This window comes from Leptonotus elevatus, chromosome 14, assembly GCF_054856555.1.
Source record: "Leptonotus elevatus isolate MCC_2025b chromosome 14, RoL_Lele_1.0, whole genome shotgun sequence".
NCBI classification, from domain to species: Eukaryota; Metazoa; Chordata; class Actinopteri; order Syngnathiformes; family Syngnathidae; genus Leptonotus; species Leptonotus elevatus.
Genome location: NC_141252.1, coordinates 16,116,729 through 16,144,318, shown reverse-complemented (window position 1 = coordinate 16,144,318; position 27,590 = coordinate 16,116,729). Strand labels below are relative to the sequence as shown.

General features: G+C 38.2%; 1 protein-coding gene and 2 long non-coding RNA genes across 3 annotated transcripts; 1 reads left to right on the top strand and 2 right to left on the bottom strand.

Annotated features, from left to right (window-relative positions):
- Positions 1 to 809: 809 nt before the first annotated feature.
- mocs1 (molybdenum cofactor synthesis 1) lies at positions 810 to 18,784 on the bottom strand. The gene is made up of 11 exons (XM_086094578.1): positions 18,506 to 18,784; positions 13,614 to 13,722; positions 9,553 to 9,720; positions 7,214 to 7,378; positions 6,685 to 6,746; positions 5,735 to 5,846; positions 4,417 to 4,529; positions 3,908 to 4,018; positions 3,713 to 3,833; positions 3,587 to 3,634; positions 810 to 2,594 (listed from the first exon to the last, which is right to left on the bottom strand). Exons 1-11 carry the CDS (start codon positions 18,704 to 18,706, stop codon positions 1,660 to 1,662), a joined length of 2,145 nt encoding a protein of 714 aa, XP_085950704.1. The 5' UTR covers positions 18,707 to 18,784; the 3' UTR covers positions 810 to 1,659.
- Positions 14,067 to 15,517, top strand: LOC147163168 (uncharacterized). The gene is made up of 2 exons (XR_015097110.1): positions 14,067 to 14,514; positions 15,208 to 15,517. It is a non-coding gene; the product is annotated as an uncharacterized LOC147163168 (long non-coding RNA).
- On the bottom strand, positions 15,508 to 17,162 carry LOC147163167 (uncharacterized). Its single transcript, XR_015097109.1, has 2 exons — positions 16,774 to 17,162; positions 15,508 to 16,116 (listed from the first exon to the last, which is right to left on the bottom strand). It is a non-coding gene; the product is annotated as an uncharacterized LOC147163167 (long non-coding RNA).
- Positions 18,785 to 27,590: the final 8,806 nt, after the last annotated feature.

Here is a 27,590-nt window from a genome sequence, read left to right as displayed (position 1 = left end):
GTGGTCATAGTGTAGGACTACAATTGCGGTTCAATCGTACTTTTCAAAAATGTTGGGACTTACTATTTTTGACATTCATTTTTGTAAACACATAGCTCTCCTTAAAACATTATTGGATGATATTTGGCTAAGATAACCTCCAAGTATCACATATAAAGATAGACGATAGTAGAAAGTAGAAATTATCCATTTCCATTGTACTAGCCATTATCTTTAAACCAAGAGTGCCATCTAGAGGAGTCAAGAAATATCACGTGCTATATGAAGCTTATTTTGTCCATCATTACTTTAGTGTTGAGTCTGTATCTCTTTTCTACCTTTTTTCTACACAACTATTTGCACTTGTCTCAAGTACAGTGTCAGTGTATTTTTGCCACCTCTGCGAATTGACCGTTTAAAAAATGTGACACCTTATTACACATAAATGGCTCTTAAGCACAAATACTGTGTTCAGTCCTCTTGTGTTTTACGTTTGTGACAGAGGAGAGCAAAATATTTGATTCTGAACGGGAGGATCAGCAGAAAGTGTTCCTGACTTTCATGATGTAGTTGCCCCAAGTTTCCAGTGGGCGGGGCTGTTTGAGAGGTAATTTACATCGTTAGCTTGTTCAGACGTCACCATGGAGATTTTTGGCCTCGTGTTCGTCACCAGCCGTAACAGGAGGTACTCCATCGCAATCTAATTCAATTCAATGCAAGAAAAATCTATTTTACCAATGTAAAATGGTTTGTAGGTTTTAGGCGACTAATACGGTGTTTGTAATATTTTGACCCTTCTCATGTTAAAGAAATTACGACAACGTACAGTATTCAGGTTGACAAATTTAATGTAAATGCATATTTTACAAATTAACAGCTGGGGCAAGTGGCAGAAAACTGCAAATCTTAAAATATTGACAAAAACACATTAATATAACCTCTCAAACATCCGGCTTGGGTCTTATTTGAAATCTATTGTGACTAATCTATTGTGTGTTACTTTGGCAGGTGAACAATAAATGTGTGTTTAATTCCTTTCTTCCTTCTGCCTGAACACTTTGTACTATCATAATTAGTGCTGTCAAAGTTAAAGCGTTAACTGATTAATTAATCACAAAAAATTATCGCATTAATCATGAATTAACGCAGATTAATCGCACTGTTAATGTTGACCATAGATTATCCTTTAGCGTGACAGCGGATGGCTACGTTTAAGGTAGCACAGGTTGTATTTTAGCAATAAACATAATTATGTACGTTAAAGTAAAGCATTTAATAAATGTTTGCGTATCACATTTAGAATATTTGTTCATGTCAAAATATTGGGGTCATTTTTTTTCCATTTTAAATTATGCAAGCAATTAACTGATTAGAAAAAGAGGATGAGCGTGTGCAGTGGGTAAAAAAAAGACGTCCTCATAACATTAAATGTCAAAATAATTAACACATAACTGGTGCTCTTCAAATTTGGCGGGCAAATGGTGATAAAAAAGCCTTTTTTTTTATTAATCGTGATTAATCAAAATTCCAAAATGTGATTAATCTGATTCAAAAATGGCATCGTTTGACAGCTCTAATCATAATCTAATGTCAGTAGGGCTCTTTCATAAAGAAAAGTAAGACCAGTAAGTTCAAAGGTCAATGTCGACTAGCAGGAACAAATCTCACAGCCTGTTGTTGTCATGAAGGTCGTAGAAAGTCCCTTTTCCCCCCAGTCTTACTGAGTAGTTGTATGTCAGTAATGGTGATGTCATGACTCACAGCCTTACACATGTCATAAATGGTCAGCGCCGCTATGGAAACCGCAGTCAAAGCCTCCATCTCGACACCTGTCTTGCCGGTGGTGCAACAGGTTGCCGTGACGACCACGGCGTTGCGCCGCTCGTCCAGGTCCAGGCTGACGGAGGCGTGGTCTAAAGGGAGCGGGTGACAAAGCGGGATGAGGGCCGAGGTCTGTTTGGAGCCCATGATGCCGGCCAACTGGGCCGCGGCCAAGGCGTCGCCTTTAGCCAGCTGGTTTTCCCGCAGCAGCCCGAAGGCAAAGGGGCCCAAGAGGACGGTGGCGCGGGCGGTGGCCGCTCGTCGTGTTGGGGCTTTGCTGCCGACATCCACCATGCTTGCTCGGCCTTGGGCGTCTGTGTGCGTCAGTCGGGGTTCTGGGGCAGCGTCCAGGTGAGGGTCACCTGTCTCACTCGTAGATTGTGAGATGTGGCGGTCTTGGTTACAAGTTTTGTGATATTGTCTAACACTGTGTTTGCAGTCTACTTTGGCCTTCATGAGTAAGTGTGTGAGTAAGTGCCTAGTGTTGCTGTGATAATGGGGGGCAGTTTGACCACCACTAACGTCAGACAGGTGGCGTTGAACTTTGATGAAGGGGTCTTCTGGCTGTTTCTTTTCATCAAGACAGGAGCCGCCATTTATTGCGTTTGTTGAGCAGCCGTCATGGACTGCCCGTGCTGAAGCAATGTGGTCTCCAAGGTACATAAGGTTCGATCTATTAAGGACTCGTTTTCCGCCTGGCTGGCACATATGAGGGGATATTTTGTCAATTTGCTGAGTGACGATGTGGAAACATTTCAGGTTGCCGTTTGACGGAGGTATTCGGGAAGTGCCGCCTGGAACATAAGGAACAACAAGGAAAACCTTCAACAAAAGTGCCTACAGGCTTCTACAATAACTCATTCACTCCCGGCCATTTTCACTGAAGCAACCCCCTTCGCTCCCGGCTGTTTTACTGGATTTTGATTGATGGCCCACAAAATAATGTGTTCTATTGCTATAAAAACATGGAACCTACCAAAAGAAAGATTAGAGTCTCTTCTTTCTTCACGAAACAAAAGTACATTTGTATCTGTTTCCGTCTTGCAGCAATCAGCATTAGAATATAGCTAAGTTTCATCATTATTCACAAACCTGTTGAAAACACTGGCAAAAAGAGCTTGTTGCAACATGGCCCTGGCTGATCTCTTTGAATGCGTTAACAGCAGTTTGGGGTCATTATCAGGCCCCCTGAAGTTTACTGATGTTGGCCCAATCGAGCCAGTACAAATTACATAAATAAATACAATGAAATCAACACGTTCTTGCAAAAAAAAAAAAAAAGAAGAAAAAAAAGGAATAATAATAATAATAATTTGCAATATTTTGGAGTTTTATTCACTTAAATTGAGTCATCATTGATCATTTTACTATTGGCTTGGAATGGCCAGAAAATGTTCGGTTAGATTTTATACTGCAACAAAAACACATAACATGCAAAAAAAATAAAATAAAAGTGACTACACATAGTAGCATTTTTTTTATAGTCTAAAAAAATACAGTGTAAAGACGCTAAATTACCTGCATACTAAGAGCAGTTTTTAATGTTTTGGTAACATACTAAATATTAATCTCAGTGGGCTTTGTTATCTTTGTAAAAGCAGAATTTGGGACCCTGTTATTGTCCTGGATCTCATTATCTGTAGCTAAAGTTTTGACTGCTAAGTGAGTCATTGATTGTCATGTGCATCATCTACCAGGGTTCAACCGTGAGGAAGGTGTGACACAAATGTTTAGTTGGCAACAAGCTAGCGTGAGAGTTTGTACGTACAGCTGCGGAATCACCCACCGATGAGGATCATGGGTCTGTTCTTCATTTTGGAGATATTGAACATGCCTGAAAAATGCCGGCACTCTGTTAACACTGCACAAGAGCAGGAGTGAAAAGAAAAGTTGTGTAAACACGCAATCTTACCTGCGTGTTGTTTCTTCTTCCTGCCCACTGCAGCGCCGATTATTTGCAGCAACTCTTCATCTGACGCTCCGGAACGTAACACATCCCTGAGGGACACTTCAGAGTTGCCGAACAAACACACCTGAGGGCACATGGGACGAGTGTTTTATAGTATGACGCGCACACACAAAAAACGGACATTCACATGATTCTTACCTTGAGGTTGCCGTCTGCGGTGACGCGTAAGCGATTACATGAGCCACAGAAATGGTCAGACATGGAGGTGATGAAGCCGACCTGTCCTTTAAAGCCTGGCACTTTGAATGTCTATGGAAATAGGCAGACCAATGTTAAAAAAAAACAAAAAACACTAGACATTTTTTTGATACTTGTTAGATGATTATTCAAGATAAGATTTTTATTTCTAACACGGTAGAGAATGTGCTATTTGCTGGTGGTGACCATTCCGGATTGTATCCTGACTCTCCCTCAAAGTCAACTGGGAAAAGCTTGCGACTCCAATGAGGGCAAGCACTTTAGAAAATGGATGGAGAGATGATTATGGCTTTTACTAGTGTTTACTCTCAATATCAGCTGACTTATTGGTTGTTTTTATAATTATCTGTTCCCTCTGTTCCCTAATTTTCTGGTAAATCATTCCATTCCATTCACGGGGTGGAATAAAAAAAATAAAAAAATCTATATCATGACTTGAAGATATAGACCTTTGCTGTGTCAGAATGTCCAGTTTGAAGCGTTTCCAGGTTGGGCCACTGCTGCTTGATATGGTCCAACATCTCCTGGTAGCTCACCATCTTCTTAAAGTTCCATTTGTTGCCTGCACAGAGAAGACATACACAGTGAGTTAGTGAAGGAATAGCACAACACTGTCGATGCCTCTGATACCACCAAGATCGATTGCCAAGTGTATATTAGGGATAGACCGATAATCGGCGCAGATATTCAGCATTTTATGAATATTGGCTTTTTTTGTTTTGATGGCCGATATTCAAAACTGTTATTTTTGCTCTGAGGGGCGCTTTTCTCCTCCTTCTGCTACGAGTCAGAGAGGCTGTTGACTATCTGCAGCATTGGCCCGCCCACAGCACCATCTGATTGGTTGCCCGTGCAATTCTAACAGCCATTAAGCAGCAATTAGCGGCTATTAGCTAGTTTAGCTGGCGGGCTAACCTAATAGTCATTTTTTTGCAACTATTGCAACTAACCGAGGTTAGCGTGTGGGTGAACGGTCAGCCCGCGAGCTAACTGTTAGCTCGCAAATTAGCTGCTATTTGGGAATTAGCGTGCGGGTGACTGGTTAGCCCGCGAGCTAACCGGCTAGCTCGCAAATTAACGACTATTAGGTTAGCTCGCGGGCTAACCTAATAGCCGTTATTTAGCAACTATTTGGGAGTTATCCCGGGTTTAGCGTGTGAATTGCTAGCCCGCGAGCTAACAGTTAGCCCGCAAATTAGCGGCTATTTAGGAGTTAGTGTGCGGAAGCCACATTATAGTTGGTGCAAAAGCTGATGGCAAACAAAAAACCTTAAACATGTTGCAAATCACAAAAGTTGTTTAATAAACATGCCCTTGAAGGCATTTAAGCAGTCAAGTGCTGGAGTTTTTATTATTATTTTATTATAAAAAAAATTGACAACAACTTTTTATTTCTTCCTGCAAATGTATATCGGCTTCAAATATTGGTTATCGGGCTGAAAAAAGCATATCGGTCTATCTCTAGCTTATATACTGTAATAACACTTTTGGAGGTATTGATTAACATACACATACAAGCAGCGCAGTGGCTTCTATGTGCAGCAATGAATGTTACTACAACAGTTACATATTGACAGGTAAATGCTAAAATCAATCATTCATTCGTAGCGGCTCATCACAGGTAAATGTACATGTGGGTAATATAATGTCTTATTTTGCAAAACCATTAAGGCGTAAGACATTAACGGTCGATCATGAAATGGACATAAAATGCAAAATCTCAGCCGATCCAATCTAACAGATGAGATCTATGTAAAGTCTACTAACCATCAAATGGCATGTATTCGATGAAGCGTACTTCAAGAGGCTTCTTCTCTGTCAGCCCAACAAAATCAAGCAGTTCGTCTTCGTTGAAGCCTCGCATGACCACACAGTTGACCTACAGCAAGTAGCACACAGTAACAACAAACATTTAAACAATAAACAATAGTTTGTTTGTTTTTCGGTTGTTTAGTCACAAGTGTGCTGGCACAAAGTCTGAATCCAAAACATGTCCTCACAACAGGGATGTCACGGTACCCACAATATCACCATACTGCCTGGATATTGTTGTGCGCTTGTCTCAATATAAAATAACGAGCCGTTGTGCTTTTGGGTCGGCTATATGTATAAGCATGAACAGGTGCGAATAAGTATAAAGGAAGTTTTGGACTCCTCCCCTGCATGTGAAGAGTAATAATGATCATAATAACAACAACAACAACATTAAATGATTTTAGTTCTTTGGTCCATTGATTTCCTTTTTCAATCCAAGGTCTATGATTTCATCACGAAAAGCTAATAAAGCAGCTGATTTTGCATATTTCCTGTTCAAATACATGAGCGAGAGAGAAGAGCGTCTACGATGAGTCATAGCGTCTTTCGTGCCTCACGCGGCCACGCATACATTAAATGACACATGCGGTTAATGGCGTGTAGCCTCACAAAAGAGACATTACTGTTTCGCCTTATATCGCCAATAAACATGTTCCGCCCATGCTGACGTGCAATCAACAGTTAATGGATATGTGCGACATATATTTAGTATTTCTGATTGGACAGGAAAAAAAAAAGTTCTAAAGTGTTGAATGAACCACAATGAAAAGCTTTGGGGGGGAAATTGTGTCTGAAATACAGGGTAAACATTTATTTTTTATTTTTTTATCAGTCTGTCCCCTCTCAAACTAACTTTGTTCTGTCTGACTGTATTTAAAAGGGGAAAAAAGACTACAAGATACCTTGACTGGGTTGTAGCCAATTTCAATGGCCTTATCGATGCCTTCCATGACCTTGTGGAACCCTGTGAAAAAAAATTTGAAAGTTTAACTGGGTAATAAAGCATATCTGGAATTAGATATGATACGATAAGACGTCATTTATATTTTAGCTTCTCTGAGTTTTGTTGTGTAGTTAACTCAGTCTGTTCACTTTTCAGTACTTAAAAAAAGGAAGCACAATGTCCCAGTCATTGCATTTTCCACAAGCCAGAACTTTCTCACTTCCTTATTTCAGCGGCTCCATCTGTGCATTCCATCCGTACGCCCACGACGCAGAGCTGAGCCTGCTGTCACTTTGCCGCCTCTCAAAGTGAGACTGACCCACATCAGCCAGACACTGCTTATGTAGACAGGCTGGATTTCAACTGTCAGCTAGCCGAGCTTGAGCCAAAAAGTATTCTCAAAAATGTAGGAGGGTGTAGGGAGGGCACCGTCATACTTTTACGCCTCACCGGACATGTGACCTTGAAGTTCAAGCAAAACGTCATACCCTTCCGCCTGACAATGAACTCAAACTTTGCAGGCACCAGTGAATCCAAACTGATGTTGATCAGGTCCAGGCCGGCATCTTTGAGTGGAGGCAGCAGCCTGGCCAGGTTCATGCCATTTGTTGTCACCGCGATGGTCTTCAGACCCTCCAATTTTCTCAATTCAGCTGTAGAGGCAAGAAAGTGTAGAGAAAATATTGAAAAGGAGGGAAAAAATTATTGCATCGGTAATCAAACAATGCACACAGCCTGCATTCACACAGCCTGCATTCACACTTACACTATTATTGCGATTCGTAACATGAGTCATTCAGTCAATTATTTTTTTTAAGAATTCATTAATTTTATTAACAATCAGAAAATCTACTTATCATGCGTCAAATAGATAAGACTTTTGAATGATTGATTGAAGACATTTTAATGCTAATTAAGGACTTATTTTCAGATTCAAGGATTGGTGCGTCACTACGTACTACTTGGATGTAAATACACTCAACAAAAATATAAACACAACACTTTTTATTTTTGCTCCCATTTTTTTACAATATGAACTCAAAGATCTAAAACTTTGATCACATACACAATATCACCATTTCTCTCAAATATTGTTCACAAACCAGTCTAAGCTACGTTCACACTGCAGGTCTTAATGCTTAATTCCGATTTGTGAGCAAGCGTTCACGTTACCTATTAATTGCGACTTCAGTGTGGAAGTAATGCGTCCCCAAAGTGATCCGCATGCGCAGAAGTGTTTGCGGAAGTAAATACGCATGGTCCAGCATTTTCATTCATAAAATGCAAATTTGGAGAGACTAAGCCAACCTTTATTGTTTTTCTGAAGGAACTTATTTATTTTAAAGATTCACTACAATTCTGTTAGTCTAACAGGTTTTATGGCTTTAATATTATTATTTTTTATTCTAACAATGTCACGTCATTGTTGCTCGTAATAAATGAGCCGTCTGCGTGGCAAAATTACTAATTTCACCACCACAAATGTCATCTTTATACTTCATGTTTCAAGTGGGATTAAATTAAAGTCAAATGTAAAGTCACAACTGTTACTCGGAACAACTTTGCCGATTCACATACGTGACGTCTCCCGGACCTCGCGGATGCGTCAAGCATAAATCAAGCTTAGTGCGCATATTGGACTTTTGATGAAGTCGAGGTCAGATATATGCGACCTGGCCCTTCAGACTGCTGCCGCATTGTAAAAAATGCGGATGCGTATCCAATCTAGGACCACATGTGAAAGTGACCCAGGTCGCATTTGAAAAAATCGGAATAGGGCCGTTCAGACTGACATAAAAAAAGTCAGATAAAGGTCGCATTTGGGCAAAAAAAATTCGACCTGGGTTGCATTTGCTGGCAGTTTTGACGTATTCATTTACCTGCCCACAATAAAAGGTCACTCTGAAACGTGCAGTTTTGTGAGTTTTTTTTTTAACTAACGTATATACATTAAGTGAGCCAAGCAATGTTTATTTGTCATTTTTTGTACTATTCAGATGGTTGAGAGTGCTCATCTCAATCTGTTAAAGATTTTGTTATTTCATTTTGTTTTTCAGTTATCTTTTGCATTGTGTCATCAAGGGTTTTATATTTATTCTCTTGAAAAAGTCAAATATATTTTGTCAATATTGACATGATTTTACGATTCCTTTTCCCCACCCCAGATCACATAGCCATTAGCACACACCATAAATAAACTGAAAAAAATTACTACTAATCAATGTGATTGGTATTGGCAAAAATCACTTATGGATGATCAGTAGCAGGTGATTGGCAGCATAAAACCCTGATTGGAGCACCCTTAATGTACAACATTAATACAAACTGGTCTTGAATAACGCTCTAATATACTAAAATTAAAATGCTTGAGTGTGATTATAATATTTTTTTTTAAGACTTAAGTGTTTAGTTTATAATTCAGCCTATGATTTAATAGCATTTACATTGAGTATTACTGACCCTTTGCTACACTTAAAGAATAGAATCAGTGTGCTATGTGCGTGGCAACTATATTAAAACAAGTCTTTGAAGTCCATGGGGTTCCATGACAAGCAAATACGGATGACTAAGTAGATGTCTTGATGGCGATTGTTGGGATTCCATGCTCCACTTCCTCTAATCGCCTGCCTCGTTAAGCCAATCACAGCTCTGTGATCCTCCACGCTAACTGATCAAGCTAACTTGTGCTGTGCTGCATTAGACAAGGTAGATGTGCTGCGACTAATCCGTTCAGTTCCCCTTGCTGCATGGAATCAATCATTTGGTCCATCTGTGAAGTCACACGGTAGCCAGCGTGCTCTCAAGTTCTCAACATTGTGTAACTTACCAATGATATCCAGCACATCGGGTCTGATGAGCGGCTCTCCTCCAGTGAGACGAATCTTCTCCACGCCTTCCCTGACAAAGAGGCGGGCCAGGGTCAATACTTCGGTGGCGGAAAGAAGCTGGCCTCGTGGTGTCAGCTTCACGCCTTCCTCTGGCATACAGTACTGACCTGAAAACAAGCACATTAAACACAAACGAGAGAGGCAGTCGACTTTTAACTCATTCACTGCCATTGACAGTTATAGACGTAAAAAAATCATTTGAACAATTTTTTTTATTAGTTTAACATTTTTCCCCCACTTTTGTTAACAAGAGTATGAAAAACTAGAATTTTTTTATTGTACATTTAGAACAGATATAAAATTTGTGATTAATCGTGAGTTAACTCATGAAGTCATGCAATTAATTACGATTTTAATTGCCCGACGCTCCTAATTTTTAATTGTAAATAATCGCATGACTTGAATAGTTAACTCACGATAAATCCTAAATTTGATATCTGTTCTAAATGTACAATAACATGTTTTTCTAGGTTTTCATACTCTTGTTAACAAAAGTGGAAAAAAATGTTAAATAGAAATAGTTCAAACTAATTTTTGACGTTAATAGCCGCCAATGGCAGTGAATGAGTTAAAAGCTTCAAGTTAAAATGGGACAAAGTATCCCTGGCTATTCTGTGCTGTATAAAGCAATTGAAACAATATTGTCACTGTTGCCCCCTGCAAAATTTGACACACAACACTCCATATTGACAACATGAAAAAAGTTTGGACTTTTTTTGGGGTAGATTTGTTAAAAATAAAAACCTAATAAATCACACCTACATACATAAGTAGCCTATACTCACAACTTTTGTGCAATACTTTATTGACCTTTGGCAGCAAGTTCGGCTTCTCGTATTTTTTAATATGATGCCACAAGCTTGGTAAATCTATTTTTGGGATTCTCCTTTGTAGCTTCTGTCAGTCTCCAATTTGGATAGGAAGTGTCAGTGTGCGGCCATTTTCAAATCTTTCAAAGAGATGTTTAGTCCAATTCAACTTTGGGCTGTGGCCGGGCCACTCATGGACACTCACAAAGTTGTCCTAAAGACCCTATATTGATTTCCTGGCTGTGTGCTTAGGGTCATTGTCCTGTTGAAGGATGACCCGTCACCACGGCCTGAGGTTAGGGGCGCTCTGGAGCAGGTTTTCATCTTTGATGCTGCGTTCATCTTTTTCCTCAATTCTGACTAATCTCCTAGTAGCTGCGGATGAAAAACATCCCAAAAGCATGATACTGCCACCACCATGCTTCACTGTCTGTATGTTATTGACCAGGTGATGTATGGTTTCCTCCAAAACATGACACATGACATTCACTTTGAACCAAAGAGTTTGATGTTTGTCTCATCAGACCACAGAATTCTTGATGTACCCTTAGGCAACTCCAGGCGAGCTGCTCTGTGCCTTTTACAAAGGAGTGGCTTCTGTCTGGCCGCTTTACCATCCTTCTGGTAGGTTCTCCTCTTTCCACAAATGAATGCTGGAGCGTTGACAGTGGCCTCCGTTAATAAGGCCCTTCCCCCCTGCTCCCTCACTTTAAATAAACGGGTGGCGAGCTCGAGCAGAATTTTTTCGATACACTTCATCAGATCTGTGGCTCAGGACAATAGTGTCAAGGAAAGTTCAGCTCATAAACTGCGGGACTTTTAATAGACGAAATAGTCTATTAATAGCCTTTCTAAATAATGTCCGATAAACTGAATTTACAGCAGCAACTACAACTCTGGTTTAGAAAGTAGAAACATCTGACGAATGAGCGGTGGAAACAATGCATCTACTCGATTTTGAGCTTCAAAACATTTTGAAACATTTATTACAAGTTGTCATTATGAAGTGTTATGTGCAGATTTTTAAGGGGGTGGGGGGGGGAAACAATGTAATCAATTTTGAAATAAAGCTGTAACAAAGTACAAACCCAATTACAAAAAAGTTGGGACACTATACAAATTGTGAATAAAAACTGAATGAAATTAAGTGGAAGCGCCAAATTTTTATATTTTATTCAGAATAGAACATAGAGAACAGGTCAAAAGTTTAAACTGAGAAAATTTATCATTTTAAGGGAAAACTATGTTGATTTAAAATTCCATGGTGTCAACAAATCTCAAAAAAAGCTGTGACAAGGCCATTTTCACCACTGTGGGGCATCCCCTCTTCTTACAACAGTCTGCAAACGTCTGGGGATCGAGGAGACAAGTTTCTCAAGTTTAGAAATAAGAATGCTGTCCCATTCTTGTCTAACACGCGTCTCTCGAACTGTTCAACTGTCTTGGGCTTTCTTTGTTGCACCTTCCTCTTTATGATGCGCCAAATGGCGCTCTATAAGTGAAAGAAATGGACTGCATTGTGTTCACCCACAATGTGTTTCTGGAAGTATTGCTGAGCCCTTTCTGTGATTTCCCTTACAGTAAGCATTCCTGTTTGCGGTGCAGTGCCGTTTAAGGGCCCGAAGATCACGGGCATCCAGTATGATTTCTCGGCCTTGACCCTTAACACACAGAGATTGTTCCAGATTCTCTGAATCCTTGGATGATGTTATGCACTGTAGATGATGATGATTACTTCAACCTTTTTGCAATTTTTTGCTGGTAAACACCTTTCTGATATTTCTCCACTATCTTTCTGCGCAACATGGGAGGAATTGGTGAGTCTCTACCCATTTTCGCTTCTGAGAGGCACTGCCACTCCGAGAAACTCTTTTTATCCTCCAATCAAGTTGCCAATGGACCTCATTAGTGGTAACTGGTCTTCCAACTGTTTTTTTGTGTAAGTGCAATTGACTTTTCCAGCCTCTTATTGCTACCTGTCCCAATTTTTTTTTAGATTTGTTGGCACCATGAAATTTACAATCAACATATTATTCCCTTAAAATGATACATTTTCTCAGTTTAAACTTTTGACCTGTCATCTATGTTCTATTATGAACAAAATATTGAAATTTGGCACTTCCACATAATTGCAATCAGTTTTTATTCACAATTTGTATAGTGTCCCAACATTTTTGGAATTGGGTTTGTACAAGGGAACTGTAAATACTTTCTATTGTATATGAACAACTGGTTCAAGTGGATAAAGTCTAAAATAACTTAAATCTTTTTATTCAATATATTTTTTATTTTTAAAAAAAGTTTCTAACAGTGAACTCTGATTATTATAATTTACATTATAATACAAGTAATACACATATTATGTTCCTTGCAGACACTGTCAGACCACTGTCCAAGACTGTTAAGTATGCTTTATGGGCTCTTTGCACAAATCCACTACTTCCTGAACTCAGCACCACTCTTATTTCCTGTCTTTCATGTTTGGACAAACTGATGAATCCAGGTGTGCCTGACCTCAGTAACCACGACGACAATGGCCAGACACACCTGGATTAATCAATTTGTCCAGTCATAAAAGACAGGAAATGAAGGAGTAGTGCTAAATTCAGGAAATAGTGGATGTTTGCAAAGAGCCCGGTAAACCTTAAAGATTCTTCCAAAAATACAGATTATCAGTAAATACACTGAAAATCAAAATTATTTACAAATATTGGATAAATAATTGAATTTTTTTTTTTACTGCATATGCTGAGAACCTTGGACTAAATATGATGTCTGTAAAGTTTTACTTATTAAGTTAATCAGTTAGTTAATTAATTAATTAATTAATTAATTATTTTTTTTATTGTGCTTGATTTGAATCATGAATTATTTAAGTCAATGATTATTCTTAAATTTTCTGCAGTGGCAGCTTGTATGCAATTTTCAGTGCCACATGTTTTCATTTATTTACATAGGAAAAAAAGTATGATACTTATAATTCACAAACAACTAAAATAGTAGTAAAGTAGTCTTTTAAAAGCTGATATATTCAAAAGATGTTGTACTGTTTGGTAAACTGGTTTCCATTCACTTCTGGGGCCTCATCAGCACTTACTGTATCTCAGTAACTCTGTAACTCAAAAGAGTTGCGAGTCCAATTATCTTAAAGATGACAACTTCAAAAGACATGGCATGGCAGGTAGACTTACAGCGCAGGTTGCATTTCTCAGTCAAGGAGATGCGTAAGTAATTGTGCCTGCGGCCAAAGTTGTCCATCAAGAACGATGAAAAGGGAATGTTGTCCTCCCTAAGCTTCTCCTGGAGAAAAGTCAGATGACAGGTCAATGCTAGTAACTATAGTGATGATAAATTACTTTTCTATGGGGTTAAATATGGAGGTAAATTTGGTGCAAAACTAACTTGTGCAAAAAATTTGTACCTGTAGAAAAAAAGTCTAAATTTGTATCTGTAAAAAAAATGTGTGCCTGTAAAAAAAAATTTTGTGTCTGTAAAAGAAATTTGTACCTGTAAAAAAAAAATGTGTATGTGTAAAACAAATTTGTATCTGTAAAAACAAATTTGTACCTGTAAAAGTCATGATTTGTATCTGTACAAAAAAAAAATTGTACCTGTACAAAAACTATAAATTTGTATCTGTAAAAGTTGCGATTTGTACCTGTAGAAATGACAACTTGTAGTCAAAGAAGTCGCCACTAGGAGTCACAAGTGGGTTTTCTGCTGCTGTTCAGTGACGTGAGTTTTGCCCCATTTGTCGCGCTACAAATGGAGCAAAACTAATTTGTACTTGTAGAGCGCCGTGATTTGTACTCGTAGAAGAAGAGGGCGGGCTCTGGAGGATTTGGGCGGGCTAAAGCTCAACCTCATTGGTTGAGCGAACGACCGTGGGTTGAACTCAAATGACGCCCATAAATCCGCAATTCCAAACAGAGTAGCTACACTAGTTTACGCGTCATTTTGGAAGAAGAGGACGTCCCAGGCGTGAAAATTTCAACATGGTTCAATATACGAACACCGTGTGGAACAGCTTAAACGTTGGTTGACATGCAGAGCACTCCAAGTGGGCAGAAAGAAAGAAGTTTAAGTATGAAGGTAAGATTTATTGTACGAACATAGCTCGTAATCCGGTGCTAGCTAGCTAGCTCATCTCATGTTGTTGTCACGAAAACTGAACACATTGAAGTCACGATTTGTATTTCAAGATTTGAAGCCTACCAGTGTAAACATACGATCAATAGCTTGTACCTGTAAAAAAAAAAAAAGTGGACAGTACTCAGCTACTTGTATTTGACTAACATTATATTCAAGCATCTGTACTCTTACTATCATAATAAAATGAAAACAAAACGTTTTTACTGCGAGTGGATCTTTAAGCCGCTCCAGGTATTTCAACCTCAACCCTTTATCCTCTGTATTTAATCATTTTATTTCAAATATTATAATTTATTGATAAATGTCAGTATTTTTTCAATGTATGCTTTGCAAACAGTTAAAATAAAAGGCTCTTACACTTTTAAACATACACATTTGATTTCAACACTGAAGCCAAATAAAAATAATGCAAATGGGAATGTTTATAAACAATGTCTGTGTCTATCAGTATTACCACTATTTCTGATATTAAGATGTGACAAATTTTTTGTTTTTTTTCTGGCTAACAAGATAAAGCTAAACATTTAACTGATTACGTATAATGTCAGTGGCTGTGTTTTGATGACACAGCTAGGAAGCTATGATTATTTTTTATTGTATGAATATGCTGACCCAATCATTCTATTCGCACAGATGCCAGCATGCAGTCAATCAAAGCTACTTCTTGATCAATCGCTAGACGGTGGCACATGGTGTGACATCAAACCTGCTTCAAAGTGGCTGTGAAGTCCAACAAATGAGAATCCTTGATACACTGGTTACGGTTCTGAGATAATTTCACTGCAAACACCTTTGGGAAAGTGAAGAAATTATGCTTTCTAAATGTCTTCCAATTTTGAGTTTGAAATGTTGCAGGAGTACAATTTAATCCATATTGAGAGTTATTTGAAATAGTCAGATCAAATAACAACATGTATCATTCAATAAACAAGATTGTGCATCATTTGAAATGTTTTATTTGATGTCCAGAAGAGCCGTTTCTGCATCCATCCAAGACGAGAACAGTATTCTTCTCACAAACAGAACAAAAGTTATTGATGGAGCTGTATGAGGAATTCAAGACTCACCAAAAAAGGCAATACTGCTGCTATCACTAAGACGAGGGAAATATGATTGGCAAAAAAAAAAGAAAAAAGCAGAACGACTAAATATATAAGTTATAATTGTTTCATGTTAGATGTGTATTTCACATTAATCGTGTTATTAATTATTGATTTAATGTAAAGCACCTCGAATTTACCTACATATTCATTCTTCACTGTTACATCTCAACAGTAGCCAAAAGCGATCATGGCAGCAAGTCGGCAAGTAGCCTATAACAATATATATATAAAAAATAAGACTAAATAGGTGTTGCCCATTATTGTAGCCACCAGAAAAAAAGACTGACCACTGCCACAGGTAGATCTGCAAAATAATTTTCCATAATCCAGTTTGATGGAATACCCCCAGGTGTCATCTCCTGTCTCTTGGCTGCTTTCTGATGGAGTGGGTCATCCTTTTCACTGATGCTTCAGCAGTGTCTCCAGCAGTTGTCTCCACCTTTTGAGCAATATTTTGAAATATATGAGATTCTCATTTAATTAAAAATAAATAAACTAACATTTGACCTAGTTACTTTTGTTAAAGTAGCTGCGTGACAGTGACACTGCTCACATCTTAGTAATACAGATAGACTGGCATTTCAAAAGCAGAATAGCCAATATTTAAATAAGAGTAATGTTACATTGGAAAATGTAACTCAAGTAGAAATTAAAAGCACAGAAAAAATACTTGCACAAATATTTAAGTACTGTGAGTGATGAGTAAACTAAGAGTGTAAGAGCAAAATACTGACATTTATCAATAAATTATAATATTTGAAATAAAATGATTAAATACAGAGGATAAAGGGTTGAGGTTGAAATACCTGGAGCGGCTTAAAGATCCACTCGCAGTAAAAACGTTTTGTTTTCATTTTATTATGATAGTAAGAGTACAGATGCTTGAATATAATGTTAGTCAAATACAAGTAGCTGAGTACTGTCCACTTTTTTTTTTTTACAGGTACAAGCTATTGATCGTATGTTTACACTGGTAGGCTTCAAATCTTGAAATACAAATCGTGATTTCAATGTGTTCAGTTTTCGTGACAACAACATGAGATGAGCTAGCTAGCTAGCACCGGATTACGAGCTATGTTCGTACAATAAATCTTACCTTCATACTAAAACTTCTTTCTTTCTGCCCACTTGGAGTGCTCTGCATGTCAACCAACGTTTAAGCTGTTCCACACGGTGTTCGTATATTGAACCATGTTGAAATTTTCACGCCTGGGACGTCCTCTTCTTCCAAAATGACGCGTAAACTAGTGTAGCTACTCTGTTTGGAATTGCGGATTTATGGGCGTGGTCGTTCGCTCAACCAATGAGGTTGAGCTTTAGCCCGCCCAAATCCTCCAGAGCCCGCCCTCTTCTTCTACGAGTACAAATCACGGCGCTCTACAAGTACAAATTAGTTTTGCTCCATTTGTAGCGCGACAAATGGGGCAAAACTCACGTCACTGAACAGCAGCAGAAAACCCACTTGTGACTCCTAGTGGCGACTTCTTTGACTACAAGTTGTCATTTCTACAGGTACAAATCACAACTTTTACAGATACAAATTTATAGTTTTTGTACAGGTACAATTTTTTTTTTGTACAGATACAAATCACGACTTTTACAGATACAAATTTAGACTTTTTTCTGCAGGTACAAATTTTTTGCACAAGTTAGTTTTGCACCAAATTTACCTCCATAGTTAAACCAACTCCACCATGCACTGTATTGTAATCAATCACAAACAATTTCATTGATGCTTACCTTTTGTTCATATCTACAGCAAAATACATAAAACACTGCTGTTGCTCTCTGAAACTGCATTTACGACAGCTGGCTGAACTAAAAAGCTGGCTAATCATTTAGCATTGGTGATCAGGCTTCCTGAGGGCGTCACATTGCACGTGTGCATGGTCTCATGGAATGATTATGACCTTTGCCTGCCAATAGTTATGCTGCTGTGCTTTGAGTGTAAAAGCGAACACAAGACTTGGCGTCTGGCCACACACACTATACTAAATCACATGAGCAACCGGGATGCCAACACTTCTTTGGTTCACTAATCGAGTGGCCCTCAAACTTGCCAAGCCACTTCAAACGTTTAGACGGTCAGGTCAAGTAAAACAAAGACAAACTTCCAACATAACTAATTACACTTTGAATAGTATACTAAAATAAAGTTATATGGCGGGCGGCTGCTTAATCAGCACCATATTAACTTTGGTTTCAACTATGCAACTGCTGAGTCCATGATTCTTTAAATTCAAAGGTGGAATGCTTGGCTTGTTCAGGATGAGTGAAGAACAGTAAGTAGGCCTACTGTTTTTTTTATGCAAAAAAACGATCATTTCCTAATTATTACACTTTTCTGCAAGAAAGGCGAGACCAAAACAGAAAAACAATAACAGAACAGAAGCAAATTTCCATGGATTAATATGATACACAATAATATATTTATCAGCATTCTAGGCCTCCATTTAAAATGTCTTTGTCATTTTAGGTCAGTGCCAATAACTCAACATTCACACTGTTTAAATTGCAGTTGTTCATTTTAGGTGGATGTCTATTTAATATTTAATCAAATATATTCTCTTATTGCTATATTAGTAAATCCTCTATTTAAAACCACCAGCAAGTGTTAAAGTGTAAAGTGTTAATTAAAATTGGTGTAAAACCACAATATATAATCTAAACTCTAGCAAATGTATTTCTAAATGTATAATTAACCTTAACCACGTTGTGGTTTAATTTTGTTGCTTCACGCGTCTCAAACATTTGTGTTCCATTTACTCCAGAATATATATATTTATATATTACTTTAATAATAATAAATTGATAAAGAAAAACATTACCTGTCTTGTCAAGGTTTTTGCAGATGTATTCAAGTCGGGGGAAGCTAAAGTGGGCTCTCCAAATTCAAGTTCGTTCTTCTTGCAAGTAGCACTGGAGAAAGGTCTCAGAAAAGATCCACTCAGGCACTTAACCAAGAGTTTTCTTGCATGTCGGACACTCCTGTGTGTGTCTTGTAAGACACAGCCCAAGTTAGAAGCCATGGTGTTATTTTTCTGCTGTGCCCATATATTGATATAACTCAGTGAACGTTTCAGCGAGACAAACAAACACGCTGGTGAACTAGGACGGAAGAGCAAAGGGCGTCATCTTTGGGAGCCAATTGGTGCACGCAACGTCATATGCTAGTGCACCCTGGGAAGTGTAGTTAATTAGGGAGTCTTCGCGTACACTTTACGCTGCACATTTTAAAGTTTTTTGTGTGCGCCTTTTTCGCTTTTAATCGACAGGCTTTGAGATGAACTGCAACAAACAAAATTTTAATTAACCACTACTAATCTATTTATATGTGTAGTGTCTAAAAAAATATGTAGGCCTACAGTACTTATTTGACAATGTACCTTTAGCCTCTTTTAACTGTGGGTGACGCCATAGCTGACTTGTGGACAACCTCTCGGCCATCTGGGTCTACTGTTTTCTCGAAGGGCATGAAACAAATGGGTTCATATGGGTCTCATTTATAGACCTATATTGATGACATCTAGGCAAGAATTTTTGTGACCAGAGTGGTTTCAATAAGAAATAGTAAATATGCTTGGTCAGACTCAGAGGGCCTCAGAATCATAGTAAACACATAATGGGGAAGACATGTGTGCCCTGTGATTGGATGGCGACTAGTCCAGAGTGTACTTGCCCAAAGTCAGCCAGGGAATATGCTCCAGCACACTTATAATAACCCAGATGAGGATAATGCGTTACAGAACTGGATAACTGGATAACTGGATGATTTTATGATTTAAGGAGTTGGTCTGAACCCGTACACTCACAAATCAAGGGAGGGTAAAAAAAAGATGGACGTTTATGCTTATGTCCACTAGATGACAGTAGATCATTTGTTTTCAGCATTTACAGAAATCATGTCAAGGGGTGATACACTTGCAAAATATCCACTGTTCCGTTGTAATTGAAGCTCATCAGATTGTCAAACAGTTTGTCAGACTCATCAGTGCGTGAAAAGAGCTTTAGTTCAGGAGTGAATTGGCAGCGCTTCTTTCTTTCTTTTTTCTTTCTTTCTTTCTTTCTTTCTTTCTTTCTTTTTTTCTTTCTTTCTTTCCCAACAATGTGATCATCAGGATTTTTGTTCAGCGAATGTCATAGGTCCCATAGCTGTTGATTATGAGAACTGTTATAAGCACAATGAGGCACAATCGTCTTGATGACATTGTATTCTTATCAATATCCCTATTTCAGGTGAGAGGAAAAATGCAGTTCTTTCTATTCTCAGGAATACGGAATCTTCTACAAAAATGTTGGGTTAATATTTGCGTGTGTTTCTACCTTAAATGAGAATTGAAGAGGTTGATGTGCCTGAAACATTCAAATGAATTCTGATTCTCTTACTCAGATGCTGTGAGATAGATGGGTGCATATTCAGAAGGGGTGAAAACAAAAGGGCACTGCTGCTGGGCATTGCCATGCAGCAGATCCCCCACCCACTACTTTAATTTCGGCATTACTCCAGTGTGGAAATATTGTTTAGTCACTGTTTTTTATTACCACATCAAAGAAGCCGGCATAGAATCTACACTGCTCAAATACAGTACCAAAGTCACATACCTCCTTATATATAATTAGCCATGTCTCTCAATCAATGGGTTCAGGGTACAAATCTAGTCTCCGGCCTTCCTGTATGCCGTTTGCATGTTCTCCCAGTGTTGACATTGATTCTCTCCAGGTGCTCTGGCCCCAAAAATGTTTTCCAAAAAGGTGAAATGACTACTGATCAAGCTTTGATTTACTTTCTGAGCAAAATTGTAATTGTTTTCACATTATCAGAACATTCATTTATCTGGTCTGTTCTTATGTGGTGGTTAAGGTATTGAATAAAACCATCAGCAGGCTACATAATAATTGATTGGACTGTTTCCGCACACGGCTGAACTTTCACAAAAGCTCTTTATATCAATGATGGCTAAAAAAAAAAATCAGAATTGCTTCTCACCGCTCCGCTCTCAATTTATTACCGAAAATGCCTCCAGCTTCACTGAACACTTCAGCTGGGCAGCCAAGCAGAAAATCTGAGCCATTTGTAAATCGTGTGAAACAAGCTGACTCATTTTTAGTTCACTAAAGTCTCACACCAATTTACCTTGTTTATATGCATGTGTGTGGTTTCTTTTTTGTTACAGCAAATGGCAGGGATGTGAAAAACAATGCAACAGCTCATAGTGCTTATAGCACTGTATGTGCTTCCACCTTAGACAGGAGTTGAATATGCCTGAACCAATCCAATGGATAGATTCTGGCTCCCATGGCTTCCACGATATTTTTGTTTTCACCTCACATGAATGTGGAAAACAATGCGACAGATGATGATGCAGGTTCTGCTCACTGCATTTGTAATTCGTGGAGGGTATATTTTTTAAAACCGACAATAATTGCAGCACCATTTCTTACAATGACAGCTTACAAAAGCATAATAATCACCACCTCACCGGTGTCACGCTGGTATCACGATCTTGATTGCATTAAACTTCAATTGTTGAAGGGATTATTCATGATTACAGTATTTTTTAGATTGTTACATGAAGAAAATAGACCCATTTTCCTATATTATTTCATATTACCTATCATATTATATTACCTACCAATTATATTCCCACTCAGAACTACTCATTGACTTGGGGCGGGGGGTTGGGTTTTGAGGTCTCTGATCGGGCTGTAAATATATATATATATATATATATATATACTTTTTTTAAATGTACGGTATATATATTTTTTTTTTACGAGGGGGTGTTGTAGTCGTCTTTCAAAGTGTTGGGTTGTCCATCCATCCAAGAGGCTAATTACACCTAACATCTGACAAATGTAAATAAAAAATAATAATCTTGAACATAAAAATGTGTAATCATTTTGCACCACTATGGACACATTTGAAAGATTCCCTTTTTCACCCTTTGCAGATTTGCTTGATTTTCACTGAGGAGTCACATGCCAGCTAAAAATCACTGTGGTGCTGGCATCAGTGAGCCTCTCCTGGTAAGCAGGTGGTGCACGTCTGTGAGGCTATTTTGCCATTAGTCATCAGCATGTGTTATGCCATTTGGGTTGCACAGAGCCTCTGCAGTTTTTGTATGCACGGTGGAAGAAATTGGGTATCTTCCTCCTCTTTACTTGAGAGGCAGATTTGATGTGTGGACACACAGAATTAATGCCACACTAGCATGGGAAGTTTAAATGTGCAAGCCGCAACTAATAGTAACATTCATTTAACACAATTGAGACTTCAACATTGGTTTAAATCAATAGACATTTCTCTAGGGTGGTTCCACGCCAAATCACCCAGTGGGTTTATCTAAGGAGATTTTGATTTCAATGAAACTTAGTGTACTTGTTTATAGTAAAGGTACAACACTAAATCTCAAATTTGAGGTCAATCAGAGCAGCGGTTTGTGAGCTATGGCCCGCCGTATGGATACTTTGACTCATTATTGCTAAACAATAAAAAACTACATCTCTGAAACTTTTACATGATTTAGAGAACATGAGGTGAAATTATAGGTCAAAAGGTCAAGTTACTAAAATGTGCACCAATCTTCAATCTAAACAATTACAGATTTTGAATAAGTGTTAAATTCCCTTTCCAACAATATCAATTTTGTGAAGATTGACCCAGTAGATATAAGGGTTCAAAGAAAGGCGGCCACGCCCCTTTTTGCCAAAAATGTCAAAATTCGGCAGGCCTCCCACACCACTTCACTCCAATTGACCTAAAATGTTAGATATAGTGCGGTGCCATCACTATCAACAAATACGTCAAGTTTCATTCAAATCAAAAGCAGCTTGGTTAAACCCACTGGGTGAGTTGGCATGAAACAACTTTGTGTAGTCTGCCTTTTACCAAAAATTAGCTGGGATAAGCTCCAGCTCACATAATCACATAATTAAATTACATGGTTGATTTATATTGCTATCTAGTAAAGTCCCAAACCTGTGAAGGATAAATGGTTTAGAAAATGAATGATTGGAATTTTTCAGTATTGTTAGTGAGAATTTGAATATTGAGGATGCATTACAGTAAAATACGACCATTTCCAAACATCTTGCAAATGGAACAAATGGGACCGGACCCCTGATAAATGACAGAAAATGGATGGATGGACTTTATCTTAAATATGATCTCATTTCAAATTGCTATGTGTATGCAAAGTTAAAAAGCTGATCCAGACTGCACACTCGTGCACAACCTGGGTTGATCATCTGCCAATTACAAGGCAGAACGCCATTAACAACCAATTCAGAGTCTTCATTTAACCTCAAATACACGGAGAAAAGATCAACCAACCTTCTTACGGCAATAAAAATGCAACATTTGTGATTGATTGATTGTCTATATGTACTATTTTGTAGGCGGCTGTGACCCTAATGAGGACAAGCGCTATAGAAAACGGACATTTCAAGTCAATGCAGCTTCATCTGCTGTGAATGTGACCTTTACATTCTTTCTAATGGACTAATATCTTCCAGACTGCTGGGAGGATTATCTTTGTTTTTTATAACCCAGCAGGCAAAAACACATACAGTGTAATCTCTATTGTCCAGAGCTGGGGGTTCTTTGACATCAAGCACTATTTCTCTGCGTTGATATCATGCATTAGCTCAAGGACATGTGGACCAAAAGTCGTGCCTATCTTCAATTTAATCCTCAAGCTGTAATAAATTCTCCACCAGTGTGTGTGTCAGCCACTGGGGACAGCTCAGAAGGAAAAAAAACTAGAACAAAAAGACGTTTGGGAGGACAGCAACATCAATAACTTTGAACATCAAACGATGGCAATGGTCTCTGTGGTATTGTCTTAACGATGCAGTGTTGCAAATGCACATTGATTGAATTGGCCTGATAATCACGTTTCCAAGGCAGAGGAGGAAAATGGGCTAGAAGCTTTTAACACATTCACTGCCATTGACGGCTATTGACGTCAAAAATTTGTTTGAATTATTTCTATTTAACATTTTTTCCAACTTTTGTTGACAAGAGTATGAAAACCTAGAACTATTAAAGTCACAATTACAATTAAAAATGTTAATCACCTGATGCAATTAGAAAAAAAAGAAAAGATTATTAAAAATTAGGGGCGTCGGGCGATTGCATGATTTCACTAGTTAACTCACAATTAATCACACATTTTACATCTGTTCTTAATGTACCATTACAAAATCGAGGTTTTCAAAGTCTTGTTAACAAAAGTGGGAAAAAAAAGGTTAAACTAATAGAAATAGTTCAAAATGAATTTTTGACGTCTATAGCCATCAAGTTAATAAGTTAGAATATAGGGGGGTGGGGGTCAAGGATGAAGCGAGAAATAAGCAGAGAACTCTAAATAAGTAAACATCTCACTCCATATTACATGGTTCCCTCGATACATACTGTCGAAACAACACTCGCTTGATGTATAGAAACAGTAGCCTTCACTTCTCCCTCAATGCACACTGTCACACAAGAAGTGTGAGTGTGTATGGAATCATCCAGTTGAAGAGCCTGATAGTTTGAGGGAAAGTGCTTGTTCTCATTTTTACTGATCCAGATGGAGTCTTAGTGAATTTTTAGTGGTTGAGCAGACGTGAATGAAGTCCTTGATCATGAAGCCTTTTGGTGAACTTGTGTCTTTGGTGGTCCGTACAGCCATCAATGTGAACTGCTGCAGGGTGTTGCGATCTGGCGCGGTGCGTGTTTCCCATCCAGGTGGTGATGCAGCTGCTACGGATGCTCTCAGAGGCCCCTGTGTAGAATTGTGTGGGCGGTATAGGACGCATGGTTTCCTCAGCTTGTATTGACAGGAGAGATGCTTCCAGGCTTGTGTAGTTGAGTCGGTGGGGTCGACTGCCAGATGACCACCAACGTCATCTTATGCAATAGAATAGACTATTTTATGTTACATGAAAAATATACGGTATTCATCCTTCATAGAGCAAATTGTAAGTTATTTGCTTCATGGGAATCTTCTTACTGAAAGTGACAAAGGTGAAGAATAGGAGTGTTTTATGTTTTGAAATGTACTATTCTTATCCCCAGGCTTGGGAGGGTTACTTTTAAAATGTAATCCGTTACAGTTACAAGTTACCTGCTAAAAAATGTAGTTAGTAACGTAATCCAAGTACCATAATATTAAAGTAATGTAACTGGATTAATTTTGGATTACTCCAATATTGAGTATGCTCATAAAGACAAAATAAAAATAAATATCACCACAATATATATTCTATACAATGTACCCCCGCTATTTGCGGGTGATAGGGACCCGGGCAGCCTGCAAATAGCAAAAATCCTAGTGTAATCAAAAAGCATGTAGGCTATTGATTGATTGATTGATTGAAGGCCATATGCTGTTTTCTGTAATCTGATTACATGTTTTTCCTGTAACTGTAATGGAATACAGTTTAAAAAAAAAATGCAATCTGATTAACGTAACAGCGGTACATGTATTCCGTTACTCCCCAAGCCTGCTTATCCCTAATTTGATTTTTGCAGCATTGTAAAACAATGTTTCGAAACCTTTTACATGAAGAAAAATCTCACTGCATCCATGCAGCAATAAAATACTGAAATAATGACGACCTTTTCTCAATTTTCTGACAAATTTACTTGCACCATGAGAAATCTGGGCCTGTGGAATTGAAGATAAAGCTGGTATTCACGCCAGAAGGCAACAAACAGGTGGAGACAGTTTTTTTTTGTGTACCTTCTGTCATTTAATAGAAGAGCATTTAATGTTCAGTCTGCCTGATAGATGAACAAAGACGTATTTGAAAAAAACGTTTTCGTTCAAATTTATTGATCTGTCATGGTACACTATAGGATCCAACAGCACTCTGGTTGGAAGAGTGCTCACTCCATCCTTTAAGTTTCCCATTCCTGATTTTGAACATTTAGAACATGCCCCTCTTGCGTCATTTTGGAGGTGAAGCGTCTTATAGTCTTTTCATACTTGATTCTTGTGGTAAAATAGCTACAAGCTATCCATCAAGCAAATAAATATATGCTTTAGCTAAAATTATTTGAAGTATGAATAATACTGGACTGAACTGTATGACAGGTCATTCTAAAGTGACAAATGAAGAATGTCAGGAAGCGTCATATGTGATGTATTTAAGGATGATATGTAAATGTCCTTGTGGTTCTTCTGCATAATTTAATCACACTCCATTTTTCATTATACAGTCAAATTAAGAACCGGTGTAATTAAAAAAACATGAATTGATTAAACTTGAGAATGGATTTCACTTATTTTAAGACATCTCCCGCCATGACTGTTCCATCTGATGAATGGCTGGCCTTGAGACACTCAGGTTTCCACAGATTTGTTTGTAACCCACAATAGTTGAGGGCGTACCCATTAACTTACATGCTGACCTTTGGCAGGTTGTCCCCTCAGTTATGGTCTGCCTCCTTTAAAGGCGCTATTATTAACTTCTGCAGAGGTGAAGCACTTTTTAGTTCTCCGAGATTAATGAAAAGGTAGTCAGCAAATGAATAATTCAAGTTTATCTTCTTGATTCATAGCTGAACTCTCTTTGGGTGCTAAACTCCACAGTGCCTTTCAGCTGCACTTCATTGCATGGCTGCAGAGTTTTCAGGAAATGTTTTTGTTGCACATTCTTATGAATAAATCATGAATACAAACAGAAAACTTTATAAAGAAATGCATTCTAAGGATTCCCTTTCAGCCAGCGTGAACGCCAGCCTTTGACCATTTGCCCTTCATACTTAAGTTTTAAACCATGGCTAATTAGAATTCAAAGACATGCTGAGAAAGCAGTTATGGAAATACTTGTAAGCTATTTCAGCTTTTCATTTGGCTTTTGCGCATTTTCCCACCAGGGTTTAATGCAGACGAGGGTCATTAGAATGCTGCAATGCGTTTAACTTTGGTATGACCTTGTCATGAAGTTTAGAGTACAGTCGTCAGTTCCTAAAGTAGTTTTCCACAATATCACAAGTTGACAAACACTTTTACCGGAAAACAAAACAAAACAGACTTACAGTAAAGAATGCATACTGTGGAAAATTGGCTTTTTGAAGTCTGGTCTGCAAATTGAGTGACTGCCCACCCAATTAAAAGTGAATTTACAACAGCCAAGTACTGTACTGTAAATCTTTTGTTATAACTACTTAGTTCCACAAATGCTACCAAGCTATTCAGAAGCCGCAGATTCACAATGTGACATCACAATTAGGATAATTTATATGGTAAGTAGAGCTGCACTTTTTAACAATCTAAACTTCTGACAAGCAATACATACTTGATTGTATTTAGGTTATTTATGTAATTCAACAGCTTGGTGACAAAGTGCTGATTCAAGGAGACAAAATAAAATTGATGCTTCCTTGTGGGGGCTTGGCTTTTACTTCAACCTTTTTTATTTGAGTTCAACGACAGTATAGGGGCCCAAAAGTGGCGGGGTGAGATATGACTAATTTTCAGGTCTGCAGCCGAAGATGATTTTGCTCAGTATGGCCTTCTTTTAATTTTTGTCTTATTCCAGAAACGCATTATTAATCAGAGCACTGTTTTGTTTTGTCTAGGCACATACATTGTATTCTTCCTGACCCAAAACTGAACAGTTTTGTGTCTCAAAACAACATTTGTTAAAGGCTTGACTAAAATAAATTTCCTCCTCTGACAGTGTAACTTTTTGACAAAATGGAGACTAACACCTATAGGCTCGTGTTCCATCATTGGGTTCTTCTTAAGTGACAGTATGTCAATTTTGTGGTATCATATGAGCGCATCAAAGTCTATGTACATTACTGTACATGTCATAGAATACAAACAAAAGCCTCCTGATGAGGTGGGAAGATCTGATATTGTAGTTGTAGTGTGTAATTCTAGGTTTTAGGGTCTAAACCAGTGATTCTTAACCTCG

Bases quoted from the DNA above. Each gene is read 5' to 3' on its own strand.
- mocs1 (XM_086094578.1), bottom strand. From the start codon at position 18,706: ATGGCTTCTAACTTGGGCTGTGTCTTACAAGACACACACAGGAGTGTC. The intron at 13,723-18,505 runs GTAATGTTTTTC...ACTTTTCTCCAG, and splicing joins CAAAAACCTTGACAAGACAG to GAGAAGCTTAGGGAGGACAA. The intron at 2,595-3,586 runs GTGGGTGATTCC...CTTATGTTCCAG, and splicing joins CAGACCCATGATCCTCATCG to GCGGCACTTCCCGAATACCT.